This window comes from Chenopodium album, chromosome 15 (genome assembly GCF_948465745.1).
Source record: "Chenopodium album chromosome 15, dcCheAlbu1.1, whole genome shotgun sequence".
NCBI lineage: Eukaryota > Viridiplantae > Streptophyta > Magnoliopsida > Caryophyllales > Amaranthaceae > Chenopodium > Chenopodium album.
Genome location: NC_137848.1, coordinates 4,667,134 through 4,684,773, shown reverse-complemented (window position 1 = coordinate 4,684,773; position 17,640 = coordinate 4,667,134). Strand labels below are relative to the sequence as shown.

At 34.1% G+C, this 17,640-nt stretch overlaps 2 protein-coding genes across 3 annotated transcripts; both read right to left on the bottom strand.

The window, feature by feature from the left end:
- Positions 1-5,017: 5,017 nt before the first annotated feature.
- On the bottom strand, positions 5,018-7,899 carry LOC145581669 (uncharacterized). 2 transcript variants are annotated; one of them, XM_081638693.1, is made up of 8 exons: positions 7,691-7,895; positions 7,459-7,493; positions 7,052-7,351; positions 6,660-6,717; positions 5,916-6,040; positions 5,723-5,785; positions 5,495-5,619; positions 5,018-5,375 (listed from the first exon to the last, which is right to left on the bottom strand). In XM_081638693.1, the coding sequence occupies exons 1-8, from the start codon at positions 7,761-7,763 to the stop codon at positions 5,228-5,230; spliced, it is 927 nt and encodes a 308-aa protein (XP_081494819.1). In that variant the 5' UTR covers positions 7,764-7,895; the 3' UTR covers positions 5,018-5,227. The 2 variants fall into 2 exon arrangements, with proteins under 2 accessions (XP_081494819.1, XP_081494820.1); XM_081638694.1 differs by having other exon boundaries at positions 5,257-5,394; positions 7,691-7,899.
- Positions 7,900-8,598: 699 nt separating this feature from the next.
- On the bottom strand, positions 8,599-17,408 carry LOC145582754 (trans-Golgi network-localized SYP41-interacting protein 1-like). The gene is made up of 8 exons (XM_081639769.1): positions 16,790-17,408; positions 15,803-16,159; positions 12,594-15,713; positions 11,371-12,178; positions 10,134-11,239; positions 9,589-9,733; positions 9,397-9,478; positions 8,599-8,855 (listed from the first exon to the last, which is right to left on the bottom strand). The coding sequence occupies exons 1-8, from the start codon at positions 16,901-16,903 to the stop codon at positions 8,753-8,755; spliced, it is 5,835 nt and encodes a 1,944-aa protein (XP_081495895.1). The 5' UTR covers positions 16,904-17,408; the 3' UTR covers positions 8,599-8,752.
- Between the last annotated feature and the right edge of the window lie 232 nt (positions 17,409-17,640).

Sequence of the window (17,640 nt, the reverse complement as noted above, 5' to 3'; positions counted from 1 at the left end):
GGCTCTAAAGAGCCAAAAACACTACTAATTATGACCAAGGGACGAGGGTAAATTACTATATAAAATAGACATATCAGTTTCAAAGATTCTAAATATATGACATCCTCAATCAAAGAGTCTTTTAATCTGTTCAACTAATATTTGTAGATGAACCAATAAAAAAACTCTCAAACTAGTAGATGGATCAACATTGGTACCTAATTCTCGTGTTACTTTAAGAATAACTCGAGGGTTAAAGAACCAACTCTAAATTGCACCATATATATGCACGATTTGTTAGGAAGGGGTTTGATTAATTAACCACAAAGATGGTATCGTGCAAGATGCATGATATGGGTTACGAAGATATGTGGTCACAAGTAAGTTTAATGGGGTTGCTTGGGTTTTGTAATATGGGTTTTTTTAAGGAAAATTTTATAAAACTAGCGCTTATCAGATGAACTAAGGGGTCTCTTATTAGTTACATTGAAATGATTCCAAAAAATGTTATTATATTTTATCTTCACCTATATTTTCTAAGTTTTATGCTGATAATTCTAATCATAGTAATCTTTAAATTATAATTTTTCAAATTGAATATAGGATTTCATCTTTAATTCATACAAATGTTACTGATAAAAATGAGCATTTGATTATTTTAAATTATTTTGTATGTAAATTGTCCACTCTTTCCCAAAAATACTTTTAGCTTTTCTCGTATTCATACTAATCTTATTCTTGGATGGTTTGGTTATTTTGAGGCTTTAAATGATTATATAATATTTATTATAAGGAGAGATTATAGTTTATGTACTTAATGAAGAGTTTGAATTGGAATAAGATGGTGAATGAACAATTTTTCAGTTTAACATAAAATTATGAGTGATATATATAAACGTAGTTATATGGGTCAACAACATACAATATAATATAATATATATATATATAGTTTCACGTAATTTGTTAATTTTTAAATAATTTAATATAATTAGTAGGTTATAAAGGGAGTTTGTAGGTTTATCTATTCATAATTAGGATAAATTAGTTAATAATTAACTTGTACTAGTGGTTTGAGGTTCTATTTATTTAACAATGGGATCTTATGTTATTCAATTGCAAATGATTTACTTTAATTTTCAAGTAAAAATATTCTTTAGCTCGAACCCTTAAACCAATCTAGTGTAGCTAGATTTACGTTCAATGACAAGGATTTTGTTGGTGCCGATTGTTTTTTTATATATCCTCTTGACGATGAAAATTTAAGAGTGTTGATATGGATAATAATGTTCTCGCAGCTTATGCGTTAAACCACATAGACACTATACTCTCATCTTATTGGTTTCATATAGGAAGTTAATTGATTTCAATACATAATCTGTTGATAGGATGATGTATTGATGTCATCACTAATTTTATCATTTTTTTATAATATATTATGGGTTTTGTGTATGTACATTACAACATAATAATTATTTTCATCTAGTTGTGTTTGTCATGGATTTCATTTTGGTTTGCCCCAATATCCCACAAGGCCACAAAGACTATCATACTTGTTTAGTAAATATATAATGCACTTTTTTTTATTGTTGTTAGTTTAATAATATAAATTATGCAGTTCATTAGTAGTTGAATCGGTGCATTTGTAATTTTTAATTGCAAAAGCTGAATAGTTATTGACAATTAAAAAAAAAGGTGCAGGAATGCATATTAAAAAAAAAGGTTAATGCAATACCCGGTATTTTTTAAATCTATTACTAATTAATTAATTAGTTAATTAATATTTTCTAAAAAGAGTATTTTAGTAATTTATTTTATTATTTGAATTTTTAAGCCAAAATAATATTTGAATTTTGGCGCCAAAAACATTTTAAAACTTAATGATTATTTTTGGATTTTAGATAAGATTTATTATCCATTATTTTATTGTAAAAATTGGATTGTTTATATATATTTTGAATATTTTAATTAAGCAAAATTATATTTTATTATTTAATTAAGATGGCCGAAAATTCCTAATTAATTAGCTATGATTTTCAGATTTTCTAAGTGTTGAAAATTTGATTTTCTTAGGCAAATTATGTAGTGAATAATTGGTATTTTTCTAATTTATTATTTTCTACAAAATATATTTTTTTACACAATCATTTATATTCCTTAAAAACTAGCAAAATAACTGCCTAAATATTTAAAGGGAGGTCCGAAAATGAGCTTAGGAAAGCTCAAATTTTCGGCCACTATATTCTATTTTGACTTTTGAGCAAAACTATTTTGGTAATTTTTTTTATTTTAATTATCTCCCTCAATTCTATTACTTTTCTTAATTCTTATTTTACATCTCCTATATATTTTATCATCTTATTTCCATACCTTAAATCATTCTTGATTATTCCCCAAAAAAAAGCCATTTGCCATATTATATTTATGACAACACACTTTTCATAATTAATTATTTCTTAGTCACCATAATATCAAACTTTCCTTAATTTTAAAACTCTCTTCTCCAAGTAATTTCTTTAAACCAATTTACCATAATTCTTCCTACATTCTCCTACCATAATTCTTGCATATACTAGCCTATAAATACCCCTTCATACCTCTCATATTCTTCACACCAAAACTCAATTTTCTTCTTCTCTCTTACTTTTCTTTTCCCTCAACGTTTTCCTACTTTTCTTCTCCTATTTTCTAAAAGAAAATCAGTCTGTATACCTTTGAAGCCAATTTTCGGGCACTTCTGGTTAGTTTTTAAGGTTTTGATGTTTCAAGGAAGATTGTTTCTCTCAAAGAATCCTTGAGTTTAGGCTCAAAAAACCCAATTCAGAGTTATATTGAAGGAGTTATAGCCTCTGCAAGTTCTGCCAATTCTTTCCAACGCAAATTCAATTCTCTTTAATCCTATTCCTTTATTTTTTTCATGGTCAGCTTTCTAAAATATAAATATCTATTTCAAAGTTATAATTTTATATTAAATTATTATTTTTAAAAGAGTTTTATAGTCCATGTACTTTAGATTTGGGTTTATGTTTAAAGATGTTGTGATAACTTTAATTATGGTTATGTTAATTGCAAGGTGTATTCGTGATTGAATTTTGAAAGTATGAAGTGTTGATTGATATTCAAAATCAAGGTACGTTTAGGTGCCTAGATACTTTTGAAAGTGATTGTTTGAATAGCATGTTTTATATGATTTTATTGGTGATTGAATTACATTGATTTGAATTAGATTTATAAAATAAAGTATGTTTGGAGGTATTGATTTTAATATTTGTTTTAATAAATGTATTTTTGAAGGATTGATTTTCATATCATGTTCTGAATGGTTTGAATTAAAGAAATTGATTTGAAAAGTTTGATAAATTAAATAAAAGGTTTTTCAAAGGAGGAGTTATTGTTTTTGAAATTTATTTATATGAGATTTAATTCTCAAGTATTTATTCAAAGGCTGATTTAGAAAGTATGTTGAATTAAATAAAAAGGAGTTTTGAGTTAACCTATTATAAAGGTTGATTTTATTCAAAGAGGAATTTTATGAGGATTTATTGAATTATTTATCAAAAATCTTTACAAGCTTGATTATTATATTAATCCTACTATACGGATTTATTGAATACTATGGACTTTGTATGACCTAGGCTTTTTTCAAGAATAGCCTTGAAATAGTAGGGGACTAGCTTGGGGGGTGTGTACACTTAGAGAGAAAATTGGGTTTTTGAAAAGAATTGATTTTAATAATCACTATGTTATTGAGTTATTGGAATTATTTTGAGTATCGATCTTGAGATTTGGTTTTGAATTATGAGTTTTGAATTATTGGAATTGGTTTTAATGCATGTTTGCAAATAAATTGAATTTACTTATCTTGCACTTATCGTACTTAGCAGTATGACTAATTTCAGGTGGAGTCATGAATGAGCATGTGGGAGTCCCGAGATTTGCTTCATCTAGTTTAGGAATGTTGGTTTTGTTTTTATTTTTATAAGTATTAATAAAAGAAAGTTGAGTTTTCTAATCCGCTGCAAGTTTTGTTGTGAGTTAAGTATTTTGAGTAGTCTTGCGTAATCACGCGGCGGTAATACGCCTAAGTCTATCTCTATGGGATAATTATACGCATTATACTAGTATTTCCGTAAAGGGAGATTTGGGGTACAATTGGAAAGGACAACAATGATTCTATCTTCTTTGAAACCTTTAAGACATTGGTTTTGAATGTCCCAAGTTTCCACATCAGTTTGACACCTGTAATCGTTAGAGTTGGTTGTTGTGCACCTGCGGTGTTTTATTTGCTTTTGTTCAAGTAAAGTTAAGAGATTCAGGCACATAAAAATAAATCTTATGAACTTGTTTGCAGATGAACCAAGAAAAAACTCTCAAATTAGCATTTGCGGATGAATAAAAAAAAACTCCCAAACTGGTAGGTGGGTCAACATTGGTAGCTGATTAAATACAGTATATGTATACTCCAGTTACTTGGAGAAGGACCAGAGGGTTAAAGATTAACTCTGAATTGCACCATATATATGCACGATTTTCTAGGAGGGATTTGATGTATCGAACTACTAATAACGGATCGGAGAGATGATATGGTGCAAAATGCATGGGTTTACAAAGACATGTGGTCACAAGTAAGTTTAATAAGGTTGCATTGTTTCTTGGTATAACATGCAAAGCAATAACACTTGTCTAACTTGTTGTAGGGTATTTCATCCTAATCAAATAATCATTCAAACACAATTTGCTTATCTATTTGAATTTTTTGGATAAATTGATTTTTTGTAAAAGAAAAAAATTTGGTAGGATGTCAATTTGAAGTAGAGACTTTTTGTAAGAGGAACTATAGTTGTGAAGCACTATAGACTATTGATAATGTGTTTTATTGGTTAGTTTCATGTATGGTTTAAAATATATACTTCGTGTGTGTATATACTTCGTATAAATCAAATTAAAATAGGTTGTAAATATTCATAGCTGTGCATAAATAAATAAAAAACAAAACCTCTAATCAAGCCATCTAATGAACTTGGATTTCAAAATTTTATCGGATCATACTCGGTAACACTCAAATAGATGATAACACTTAGCATTGCAAATGTCAAATTGTCAATTGTCACACCTTATGCTAAATTGTGTATCTAAATGGCAGTAATCACTAACTCTATTAAAGGCTAACACAGCCACAAATCGCCAGGTTACATCACTTGCATGCAGAAATCATTGTTTTTGTGTATATACATTTAAGTATTCAAGGCTTCTAGCTCGATATTTGTTTGGATGATCTTGATGTTTGATGCCATAGAAGGGCACCAACAAGATTATTCAGCGCATGAGAAGCCATTGGCACAACTAAGCTTGAAGAAACGATTGTAGCATAGCCATACGCAACCCCTACAAATGTTGCCCTGAAAACAAAAGGTGCATCTAATGCTGTTATTTGACTAAAGTAAGCTACCAAATATGATGCATTATCCATAGACAAGACTGACTGATGTCTGTTGATGAAAAGGGAGGAATAGAATACCAAATAGCAAAGGATGATTTCCGACCACTTCCCAAGTGTAGAACGCCGAACAGAGCTGCAACTGCCAAAGCACTTTTCCAGTTCAGCCCCAGAAGCGGTAGCAGCCCACCCCGGAAAAGTAACTCCTGGACATCCCATCAGTCAGTTAGAAAACTTTTGAGCCGTTGAATGAGGGCAATTTGATGATCAGATGCAAAATTTCATCCAGGTTATAAACTCTATGCTAACCTCACTAATCCCAGGAAGGAAAGCAACAATCAGATAATCATATGCCTCTAGGGATGTCAGGACCTGCATTAACAGAGCATGAAAAAAAGAAGATAAATAATTTGTAAGTGACTAAGGAAAAAATAATTCGGTAGATTCTTGATCATGGAAAGTAGACCTTTTTGATCCAGAGAAACTGTACTTAATTACGTACCTGTCTATTGGCTCCGTCACTTGATTCGGCAAAATCAGGCCATATCTTTAGTAGTGTATACCTTGACAAGGATATCAACACAACCAAACCTGTAACCAACTCGAGATGCCATACCTGGAAATCAACTGTAAGACAAGAATATATGTTACTCTCATGCTCTCAAACTGAACAATAGCAGAAACAGTATGAGAAGACAAAGATTAATTTGGCAATCCTTTTGACTTAAATAAAAGTTTGGAATATTGACCCCTGGTAATGACAGATCCACTTTATACAACACCTTATCATGGAGGTAGAGCAATAAAAGCAAAGTATACAACACACACAAAATAGAACCATAATGAACAACACCATCAATTCTTCTTATTAACATAAGTCAAGCACAATGATGAAGTACCAGGAATTTTAAGTACACTTCTTGAGTTACTAGTACTTCGGTATACCTCCAAGAATAAATCAGTGAATCTTATTATCTACAAGACTTGCTAAGAGGTAAGAATGGATCACTGTTTTCGAGTTTGCCACTTGCAAAACCAAGAAAGATCACTTCAAAAGTTCAAATTAAACATTGGTTCAGTCCTCCAATTAAGCCTCAAGATAAATACAAATGGAGTATTGTATGTGATTTAATCACTTGCTATACTAATATGCAGAAGCCCAATTGTAATGCTCAGTGTCCATTCTGTCAAACATGTTAATACAGAGATATGGAAATGAAACTTGGGAAAAAGCAGTAGCTCATACACGATACTTGGGAGCAGTCAAAGACAGGCAATCCTCTTGAAGATGCAATTTGAGATACCTGCAAGCTTGCCATCAACACTTGTTGGATTAGGAAACTTGTTACACAAAATTTCCTGGGTGATCAAACCACTCTAACATTTACTACCTCTGGTTCTTATTTTCTTATTAGTTGCAACAAAGAAATATTATTTGTGAGACAAAAGATCCTTTTGCTGCAAATAAAAATTTAACGCAGGTAGTAAATGACACCACATATCAATGGTAACTTCTAATTAGAATTTGGATGTATGGAAAATATCAAAGTTAGTGCATCAAAAAATCATCAAACTGTCTTAGATAAAGAGAATCCTTGGCTTAGCTAGAATATGGACCAGGATAGTAATCAAACTAACCTCCCGAATCGCCAAGCCTAGAGCCGCTATCAGCCCAGAAGTCGCGGTACAGGCTCGAAGAACAGTGCCCCTTGAAGGAACATCATTAGTAACTAAATTAAGCTCACTTTTCTCATTCACCAAAGCAAAATCATCATTGATGGTATCAATCTTTGAAGGGACACTATCTTTCACCTCATTATTATCATTGAATGAATTCTTACTACTATTTAATTTCACCTCACTTTGCTGTTCCTTAATTCTCTTCAGTTTCTTGGCTGATTTTCGGCCTGCGAAAGCCACTATCCTACCTCCAAATTCCTACTTCACAGGATCAAAATTGAAGCAAATAAGAACTACAAACCCCATCCAAAATCATCATCCCAAAATCAAGATTAAAAATTCTAAATTCATGGTAATAATCTTACAGGGTTTAGCTGGGTGAGGCCAAAAGTGTTTCCATCTGAACAAATAAAGCTCAATATTCAACAATGTAAAATTAAAGGCAATAAAATTAACCAAATAACGTCACAAATTACAAAAATGAAACTAAAACAATAGTGGGTATTCACTGATTTACAAATTTCTGTAAGCAATTAGGTAATTAAGATAGGAAATTGAAGAGATTTGAAGAATATTAATTGAATAGAAGAGTATTACTGATGTGGGTGTTGTTGGATAAGAAGTTTGATGCAATTTTCCACCTCCAATAATTTGCAGTGAGCAATCCCATTTTATCGTCAGTTCTTCAACAAGCAGCAGCTCATACAGTACAGAATTGCAAAATTGAAGAAGCAAACTGAGGGTTTTTTTTTTTAGGAAATTTGTTTAATCTCCTTGATAAAATGTCTAAAAGATGTCAAGTTTTTGCAATTGTTATTTTTACTTTATTTAACAACTTATCATGATAATTACAAGTTAGTTTTACTCATTTATAAATTACTCCCTCCGTTTCATTTCATATTATGTCTCATCTAGAAAAAGTGAGCTAATGAAATATGTCAGTTGTTATACTTGCTAATGGTGTAAATGACAACATGTTACACTTTAAATAGGACAGAAAGGGATCAAGAACATGCAATAGATATTTCCATTTAAAAAGTTAATAGTAATTGGTAAATGAAGGGTGTTCTTCAAGGGGACTTAGGCTGATATAGTCATTTGTTGTGAATAAAAGTGTTAGGAAATTGAAGGATCTTGCTCATATTTATGATTTATTAAACTTATTATACTGGCCATCTAATATTATGCAGTACATCATAAAGTTATTTTTTTAAAAAAAAATCCTTCCATTTTTTTTTTGTGTGCGCGCGCGTGCGTGTGTTCAGACAAAGGGTGGAATTCGTTTCAGTTTTTGCCCAAGGTAAAAATTTGGCTATTTTATTTTGACATCAGTGGTAAAGTTGATAAATAAGTCACCCGTAGAGCATTTTTGGCAATTAGACAACATCCATGAAATTCTTGATCATAGCAGTATGGGGAATATGGGGCTTGATGAAGAAATAGAAATCTCTTTGTAACATAATTGTTCTACCAGGACAGAACACATTATTATTAAAGGCAGAAAATGAATAAATGAATAATATATTACTATTAACATCAACAAAAATAATTTAGTAGATAGCACTATATGTCTATATCTATAATCTAATACAATTCTAAAGTATCAATAGTATTGCTGTTGCGTGTGGCCTAGAAATCTATCCCTACAGCCAAACTACATTACAAGATGGTTCCCAGTAACCATATGTGCAAAAAGAGCCAATATGCAATAAACCCAAGACGAGCTCGTGGCTTACTCATTAACAATCGACCACCAGATACCCTGCATGAATTGGAAATGAAGAATTAGTACCAGTGTAACAAATGAGATATGACTCTACACGATTATCAAGTTACTTAAGATGGGAGGCTTTGGCTACTTAGCATATTGGTTGTCAAAATGAAGGCATAACATTAACTTCCCTAGGCCGATTTGATTTAAAAAAAAAAAAAAAAATGTATCCATCTAAAACATGGATGAGAAGCCTCGATAGTTGCTGGAATATATCCAGCTTTGGAATGCAATCTTACGCTTCACAAAATTGTCCGGTACATTCTAATCATGAAGTAGAAACACATTTTGTTTCAATAGAGAATCAGAGTATGTCAGTTTCTTCATTTGCTACTACTACGTTCTTTAAATCTATTCCCTAAACTCCATATTAAGCCCGCATTGTGCACTTTTAAAAGTTTGGTGCTTATTTTTCACTCACCAGTTCAATTCATTTCATACCCTTGTCCTATAACTTATAAAATTGAACAACGTATGTACTGAACGTTGACATATCACATAAAATAAGATTCAAGATGAGATAAAAGGTTACCATATTCCATCAATCCGATCAGCTAATATCTTTCCTTGTATTGGAACAAGACCTGATGTATTAAGAGACTTGAAGACATGACCTGAAAAAATAAAAATAAATAAAATAAAATAAAAAGATGTGAAATTTAATCATCCCAAAATTGTAAGAAAACTGTAAACAAAAAAGTTCTCAGCCCATTATTATACTGACCTTTATCCTCAACTGGTTCATTATCCAACAGTCGACTTGATTCTGAATCAATATTTACAGCAATATGATCACTTGACCCCTTCCGCAATGTTCTTACATGAGTAGATGATGGAACAGGAGAAATTGTAGCTTTTGATACGGAACCCTGAAAAAAAAAAGGAACTCCTACAGTCATACACCAGTCGGTGGCCCGGCACATATACAACAATAGTTAAACATGCCAAACTTCTATGCAGCAATATCACAGTTATACTACCACACTCTCCAGAAACAAACAATGACATATACACCAAAACACATAAAATCTGATAGAGTAACAAAGACAGAAACTAGAATCAGACTACAAATAATATGAAAACTATTGGAGAATACCCAACTAAATTTCGAAATTAAGCATAACTAACAAGAAATATATGTAATGCCTTAATAGTCAAAAGCTATATAAGCAACCCCAGTGCACAAAGCTATCCAAAATCTTACAGCCTAATTCAATAATAATTTATGTAACCAAAAAGACATAAGATACAGAATGTTAAGGTAATTACCACATCTTCAATTTCAGAAATTTCAGATGCTGAGGGTTGTGAAGTTGCTTCAAAAAGGCTCCTTTCCTGGATTGTATCAGGGGGAACTACCTTAGATTGAAGTAAATCTTCAAGTTCTTTCACCTTCAATAATAATTCATCCACAGCCTTTTGACTTCCATACAACTTTGAATCAAGTTCATGGACTTCAGATTTTGAATTTTCGGACTCCATAATTATAGTCATTACCATCTTTTCTAACAATTGTAAAAGATCCCTTGTAGGTATTTTCCCCTGGTCCCCAATTACATCGCCTCTGATTTTGTGGATGATCCTCTGCAAACCTGATTCAAGATCAACTAATTGACCCTTGACCTCGGCCAACTCTAGCTCATCACTGTCCTTCCAGATCTCTGAGCCAAGTTCATGGTCTTTAGCTTTCAATTTTTTGCATTCCAAAGTTAACGCCATTACCATCTTCTCCAGAACTTGTATAAGATCACTCGTAGCAAGAGGCTTCAAGTAATTAATTTCATCACCTCCCAAATTCTTGATAATGCTTTGCACGCCTGCCTCCAGATCAAGTAATTGGTCTTTAAGCTTAGCTAATTCTTGCTCAGAATTGATGCTCTTTTTAACCTCTAATTCAAGTTCATAGACCTTGGATTTCAAATTTTCAGAATTGGAGAGTGTCGTCACTACCTGCTCTTCTATTACCTGTATAATATCATCTGTAGAAACAGATGTTTGGTTCCCAATTATATCTCTTGTGGCAAACTTCTGAATAATTCTGTCAAGCCCAGATTCCATGTTTATAACTTTGCTCCTAACAGTCGCCAATTCTTGCTCATGGCCAATGCTTTCTTGAATTCTTTCCTTCAGATGTTCTATTTCATGAAGTTGATCTGTAAGGGCACTCTGCATTTCCTCTTTTTCATGAGAAAGCAATTCAATTTGATGTTGCAACTCAGGAAAGGTCTCAACTACATACATCAGCTTCTTTATTTGGGATGAATCCTGAGGCTCCAAGTCCCCACCCGGAGAATCTTCCATTAATACATCTATCTTATTTGTTCTACTCACAAGGTTCTCCACATGAGATGCCCAATAAAGTGCCTCTCCTGCCTCTGAAATAGAAGACATAAACAATGAAGTGAGATACTAATTATACAAAAGCTCACAATACTGCAAGTCCTACAAATATTAGGTGGACAAAATTTGAGGGAAGAAACGAGTATATAGACAAGAATATGCTCACCTTTCTCTTTCATTGTCAAACTGCTCTGCAGTGATGATATCTCAACCTCTTTCTCCCTCAAGCTAGCCTCAAGTTCTTGATTATTTTCCATCTTAAGCTTTAGCTCGCTACATGTATTTTGTAGTTCAGCTAAATAAGTCTCCAATTCATGGATCCTCGTATTGGATAGATCCTGTTCCTCCAGTCTCCTGTCTGCAACTGTTTTCAATTCATTCAGGTTATCCTGCAATTCCTCGACTTTTGACGAAAATTCGTTCCTTGAATTCTTCAACTGCTCGCACACACCACAAGCTTTTCTGGTAGCAAATAACAACATCTCAGTAGCTTTCACGTGCTTGTTTTCACTAAACTTTGGCTCATATTCTACATGATCACTAGATGTAGTTATTTCTGCCATTTGTTTGTCAACTTCAGATTGCAACACTTGTGTAGCTTCAGTACAAGCAGACAACAAAAGTGAAACATCATCTTCCAGAGGGGCCAATTTATTTTCTAGAGCTTGATACTCTGTTTCCATACTTTTCACCTTCTGGTCCAGAAATTGCAGCTCCTCAGCCATAGATGTTATCTGTTTGCTTGTAGACTGTAATTCTCGCACAATAGATGTATCACATTCATTCAGAAAGGAAGAAAAACCATCAACTTTCTCAGAGAAGGTCCTCTTTCTCATGTGAAAGCTTTCCACTATCTTCTGGACATATAAGGAAATATCACTACCCTCTACTGCATCTGCATGACCGCCAACACTATTCAAACCAACAATGTCATCAAGGCTCACTGAAAACAATTTTGATAGGCAAGATGTTTCCTGAAAAAACAGACAAGTGAAAAATTAACAATAAGCTTCCTTAAGAAACACCAATGAAAGATCAGCTAAAACCTGGAAACTGAATAAAGAAACTTGGAATATGATATGAAGCTTGAAAGTGTGAACGATTTTACTTCAATGTTTTTGGAATCAGCCTTTAGCTTTACAACAGGATTCAAAAGGTTGGGAGGGGCAGGAGGTTCCTTAAAACATGGTCAATTAACACATGTGTCAATGTATCCAAACTCCAAAAGATAATTGGTAACCAGCAAGGAAGATATAAAGGATGGTGAAAAACATCCAAAGTGAAGGGGAGAGAGAGAGAGAGAGAGAATGACGAGAATATCTGTATGACGCAGGTGAATGCAAATGCAAATTAAAGATTAACAATTATAAGCATATGATTGCATGTTACCTCAGAGATGGGATCACTTTCTGGACTCAACTTAGCACATCGACCCCTGATGAAAGTGAACAAGTCTTCCATCTCTTTGAGGCTCTCAAATTTTGACTCGCAACATTTCCTCAGTGAAGAGAGTAAAGTCTCATCTTCCCCAAGCAGTTCAAGTCCTTTAAGGTGATCAAAGAGCTCCAAGGACCTGCTTTCCAAGCTACCATGAGTTCCAGCCAACTCCTCTAAACAGGTATTAAGTTTGGCGCTTAATGTTGATATTTCCTGTTCAGCGGCTTTCTTTTCACTATCCAGTTCAGCATAATCATTTTCCGCCTTTGAAAGTGCATCTTCAAGAGATTTTACACTCGAGTGTGCCTCTTGCAGCTTGCTATCCCAGATGTCAGCTTCTTCTTTCAATTCCTTCAATTCTTTCTCCAAGTCAGTTCTAATTACCTGTGCAGCATTGTTTTCATCAGTTAACACAGAAATTCTGTTCTCTAAATGAGATACTGTATCTTTGAGAGTTTTCACAGTTGTGGTAGCATTTGACAATTTGCTGGTTAGATCAATAATTTCAGATCTTGCTTTATCTAATTCTTCCTCTGCAAGAACTCTACTAGATTCAGCTTCTTCCTTCTCCTTGCCAAGCTTGGAGATATTGGTTTCTGCGACTGCAAGAGCATTTTCCAGTGCTACTTTAGCTGCACCAGCTTCAGCAAACAGCTGTGCCTCCAGTATTGCTTTTTCCAGTTGTTCTTGAGCAGAAGTCTGGCCAACTTCGAGCTCTGTCTTCTCTTGAGCAAGTTGAGAAATTTTCTCTTCTGCAACTGCCAGTGCATCTTCAAGCGACTTGATAGCTGACTGAGCTTCTGAGACATTGGTAGTCAAAGTTTCAATTTCAAGCAGTGCATTCTCCAACTGTTGCTGCGCCTGTTCTTTCATCACTTCGCAGTCGCTTAAGTACCCAGCAAGCCATCTTAATTTTTCAACAGGCTCTTCAAAACTTGAATCTGCAGGTAGTGTAATGCTACTAATTGACTCTTTCAGAGAATTTAACAACTTGTTGCTCATTGAGAGATCCCTTTCTAGTATATTTCGTTGATCATTTAGAGCAACAAGATCTTCCTCCAGCTTTGCAATGCCCTGAACCTGTTCAGATAGCCTACTAGTCTCATTTTCATAGCTACTGATTGCCAGAACTTTCAGCTCTAGTTCAACCTTTAACTTCTCGATTTCTGAACTCTTCTCATCAATAAGTTGCTTCAGGCCTTCTCGTTCTTGAACCAGTCCCTTTCCCTTTTTCACCGCCATTGATAATTTTTCCCGTATTAAGGACGATTTTTCCTCAGCCCGTTCAAGATCCTTCTGCAGCTTCTCATTATGTTCCTTAAGAGTGGCTATTTCTTCAGAAGCCTTTGTTGAATCAATAAACAACTTATCCATCTCCACTTTCATCTTTTGGGTCACATCTTCCAACAAAATCTCGTGGAGAGCCAAGTCTTGGTCCTTAACATACAAGAGCTTCTGCAAGATTTGATAAAAATCATCTTTGACCTCTGATGATTCATCAGTTGAACTGCTTCGTTCTTTTATTGTTGCAAGGCATTTCTCCACAAGCACACCTGCCTCTGAAAGTTGGCTGTCATCCGCTGTGATTCCAGAAGCCTCCAGAAAAATCCTCAACATGTCTTCCTTCTCCGATACAGCTTGATGCTCTCTTTGAAGAGCTGCTTCAAATCTATGACTCATATCGTCTAACTCCATTGTGACATAATCCTTCTCCACTAGGACTGTTGACAGTGAAGCAACTAAATGGTCCATCTCATTGGAAGCCATGTCCCTTATTCTAGAATTCTCCACTTGCAATGCACCTATTTCTGCATCAGCCTCAATAAGTGATTCTCTTGTTCTGGTAATCTCATCCTGTAGCTTTCCTATTTCAGTATTTGCCTGATCAAATGATTTGGCAAGCCAATTAAGTCGAGATTCAAGGTCTGAAAAAGAAATATTTTCTGGGAGATCAATTGACAACAAGGCATCAGCCAGTTGATGGAACTTCATGGAATCATCCTTCAACGCATTCCTCTCTTCCACAAGCCATCTGATTCTTTCAGTAACATCCTTTGAAGTTGATATCTCTGGAATACCACTCTGAAGTATAATATCTTCCAGCTTTTCAAGCATTAGATCTTTCTGCACTAGCATATCTTGCAATGATGCACCTGATATTTGGCTTTTCACCAACTCCTCCTTAATCAACTCAGCAGCTTCTAGTGCACTGGACTTCTCTTGCAATTCAACAAGACATTTCTCCAGTTCACTTGTTTTATCAGCTATAGTTTGTTTCAATGAGTCCCTCTGCTGAACCAATGCCTTCCCCTTAGTCACAGCCATGGAAAGCTTTTCTTTAGTATTAGAATACCTGTGTTTTTCTTGTTCGAGTTCAGCTTTCCATTTCTCAAGTTCTGCATTTGCTGCATCAGCAATTGCCCTGTGCGTGCCAAGTTGCTCCATCAGCTTACTGTTTTCACTTTCCATATGGCTCATCTTCTCAATCAATTCTGTTTCCTTATTTCTGAACCCTAGCAATTCTTCATTTGCTGCAGCATATATCACCCCAAAATCAGCCTGCTCAGCAAGTTCAGGCCTCAACTGCGCCAAACACTGCCTTAGCTGATCACCTTGATAAAGGAACCAGTTATAGTTTTCCATCAAAGAAAACACACTTTTCTCAACGTGAGCTATCCTCCCTACAAGAGAATTATCCAGTAATTCTCCTACATACACAACAGATGCGAAAGAACTCAGCATCCTGTTTGTAGCATCCTCCATGTACTGATCCTTCTGAAGTTGAACCTCTGTTGACTCATTATGAACTGAATTCATATAAGAATTGACAACTTCGCGTGACACTGAAGCTTCTGTGGATTTTGTATTCAAATCCTGAAACTCTTCTACAACATTCCTAACAAACATGGAGCATTCATGTATCAATTCATGCAGTGATGTTTGTTCTACATCTGCATGAAACCGGTCAAGAGACCCAGATTGATTTTCATTAAGCAACAATTGCTTATTGATTAAATCCCTCAACTGATCTCGAAGATTGGCAATCCCTTTTGCAGCCATCTCCATCTCATCCTGCAATACCAAACAAAAAAATAATATCACAATACCATCTATATTTACAAAAGTTTACAAGGGAAAAGTCTGTGAGAACATGTGAATACCTTGTGTTCCCTCACAATGCTTTCTTTCTCATTCACAGTCTTATCTAGCATGGCTCGCAGTCTCTCCATTTCATCCACCATGTAATCATTCTGCATCTCATTGTCCAACCCACTAAACCGAGCCCGAGGCTCATGACTTCTGTCTTCTTCCCACTCTGGGGTCTCTTGAGTCATCGACTCTCTACCATCAGCTCCCAAATCCTCAGGGGCGTCAAGAAACATATCTTCCCTCCCAGCATCCTCAGACACCACCACACCATCAGAATCTCCACCACTTCCATTATTATCCGCATTCACAATCACCCCATCGTCATTACTATTATTACTATCATAATTAGCTTCCCTTGAGCTCATTTCCTGCATTCATACAACACAAGACTAACTTAATCCATTGACATCAACAATTTCATTGAAATAGCAATCACCTACACAACCAAATATAGCAATAAATAAAGCCATAAAAGTTCACCCTTTAGTCAATATACATCAATGCCTCTAAAGAAGACCTTTCCCTTTGTAATAATAGAGACATTTCCCATCTATTCTTAACAATAGTTGTCTATTATAATACACTCAGTATAAACCAAGTCGTCGAGATGATACAGATCAACCTCTTCTTGCGCCAAAGATCTTACCCTTCAAAAGTAACTTTCTTTCCATCTCTTTTCCATTTCCATTTCCATTCAAATTCCACATAAATGTTCATTTTTTAAAAATTAATTCCATTCAATTATTCGCCTACATTAAACCCTACTAATTACAATTCATCATCAACTTATTCTCGGATTCGAACACTGATACCATGAACAACACAAGCTTCCAAATACTCTTCCAAACTAATTATCATTTCTATAATAGCTCATTAACAATCTAACAAATGAACAATTAAAACCCCAAAAATAATTAGCAATCAAACAAATAAAATGACAATTTAATACAACTAAAATTAGTAATCAAATTAAAAGCATTAATGCTAATAATTAATACCTGATTATTAGTTGACTCGGAATTAACACCGACATCTTCTTCTTCATCATCATTAATTCCTGCTACTGCTGATGATGTTTCTGGGTTGTTCTCAGAATCATAATTTCCCGACATTCTTAAATCTTAATCACATTCAATCAAATTAATCTACAAACACAACTCAGATTTCAATCCCCCAAAAATTGAGAATTTGAAAAAAATACCCTTCAATCTGGGAAGAAACGACGTCGTATTGAAGAATAAATAGTGATTGTTAGTTGACTGTATGTAGAATTGTAGATCCAATTGAATGAAATCGTAGAAGTGAGGTGAAGTAGGAGAGAGAAAGAGAGACAAAGGAAGAAGACGATTGATACGACGTCGTTCTTTTCAGTTGATGCAATACAAATTACAAACCTTAATTAATTTTTATTTTTAAATATTTTATGAATAACGAGTATGTTTTTTCTTTTTTTTTTATTTTTTTTATAATGATTTTGTTTTTTATGGGAATTAGGGAAAATATAATGAAATAATGATGAAAGGAAAGTGCATAATATAAAGTTAGGCAAAATGAAATGAAGGTGTTACGTTGTTGGGACGAATGAAAAGGGAACAAACAAGGGAAAGGCGTAACACGATGTGTTTGGGAATGTGTGTGATGCGTCAACTGTTTATGGTGTTGGACTACTCACCAACTCAAATCTAAAATTTGTCAAACTAGTACTTCTTTTGTGTTTTAATAAGTGTTAGAGTGTTACAGTTTCTCTTCTCTCTCTAAAACCCTAGCCTCCATTGTTTGTTTTGTGTGCTTTTTCTATTGTTTTAGGTTTATAATAATTCTTCCTCTTTTACGAGGAATATTTCTCCCT

Bases quoted from the DNA above. Each gene is read 5' to 3' on its own strand.
- LOC145582754 (XM_081639769.1), bottom strand. From the start codon at position 16,903: ATGTCGGGAAATTATGATTCTGAGAACAACCCAGAAACATCATCAGCA. The intron at 11,240-11,370 runs GTGAGCATATTC...CTTCTATTTCAG, and splicing joins TTTGACAATGAAAGAGAAAG to AGGCAGGAGAGGCACTTTAT. The intron at 8,856-9,396 runs GTAACCTTTTAT...CAATTCATGCAG, and splicing joins GATCGGATTGATGGAATATG to GGTATCTGGTGGTCGATTGT.
- LOC145581669 (XM_081638693.1), bottom strand. From the start codon at position 7,763: ATGGGATTGCTCACTGCAAATTATTGGAGGTGGAAAATTGCATCAAAC. The intron at 7,494-7,690 runs GTAATACTCTTC...TTATTTGTTCAG, and splicing joins ATCCAACAACACCCACATCA to ATGGAAACACTTTTGGCCTC. The intron at 7,352-7,458 runs GTAAGATTATTA...CCTGTGAAGTAG, and splicing joins GCCTCACCCAGCTAAACCCT to GAATTTGGAGGTAGGATAGT.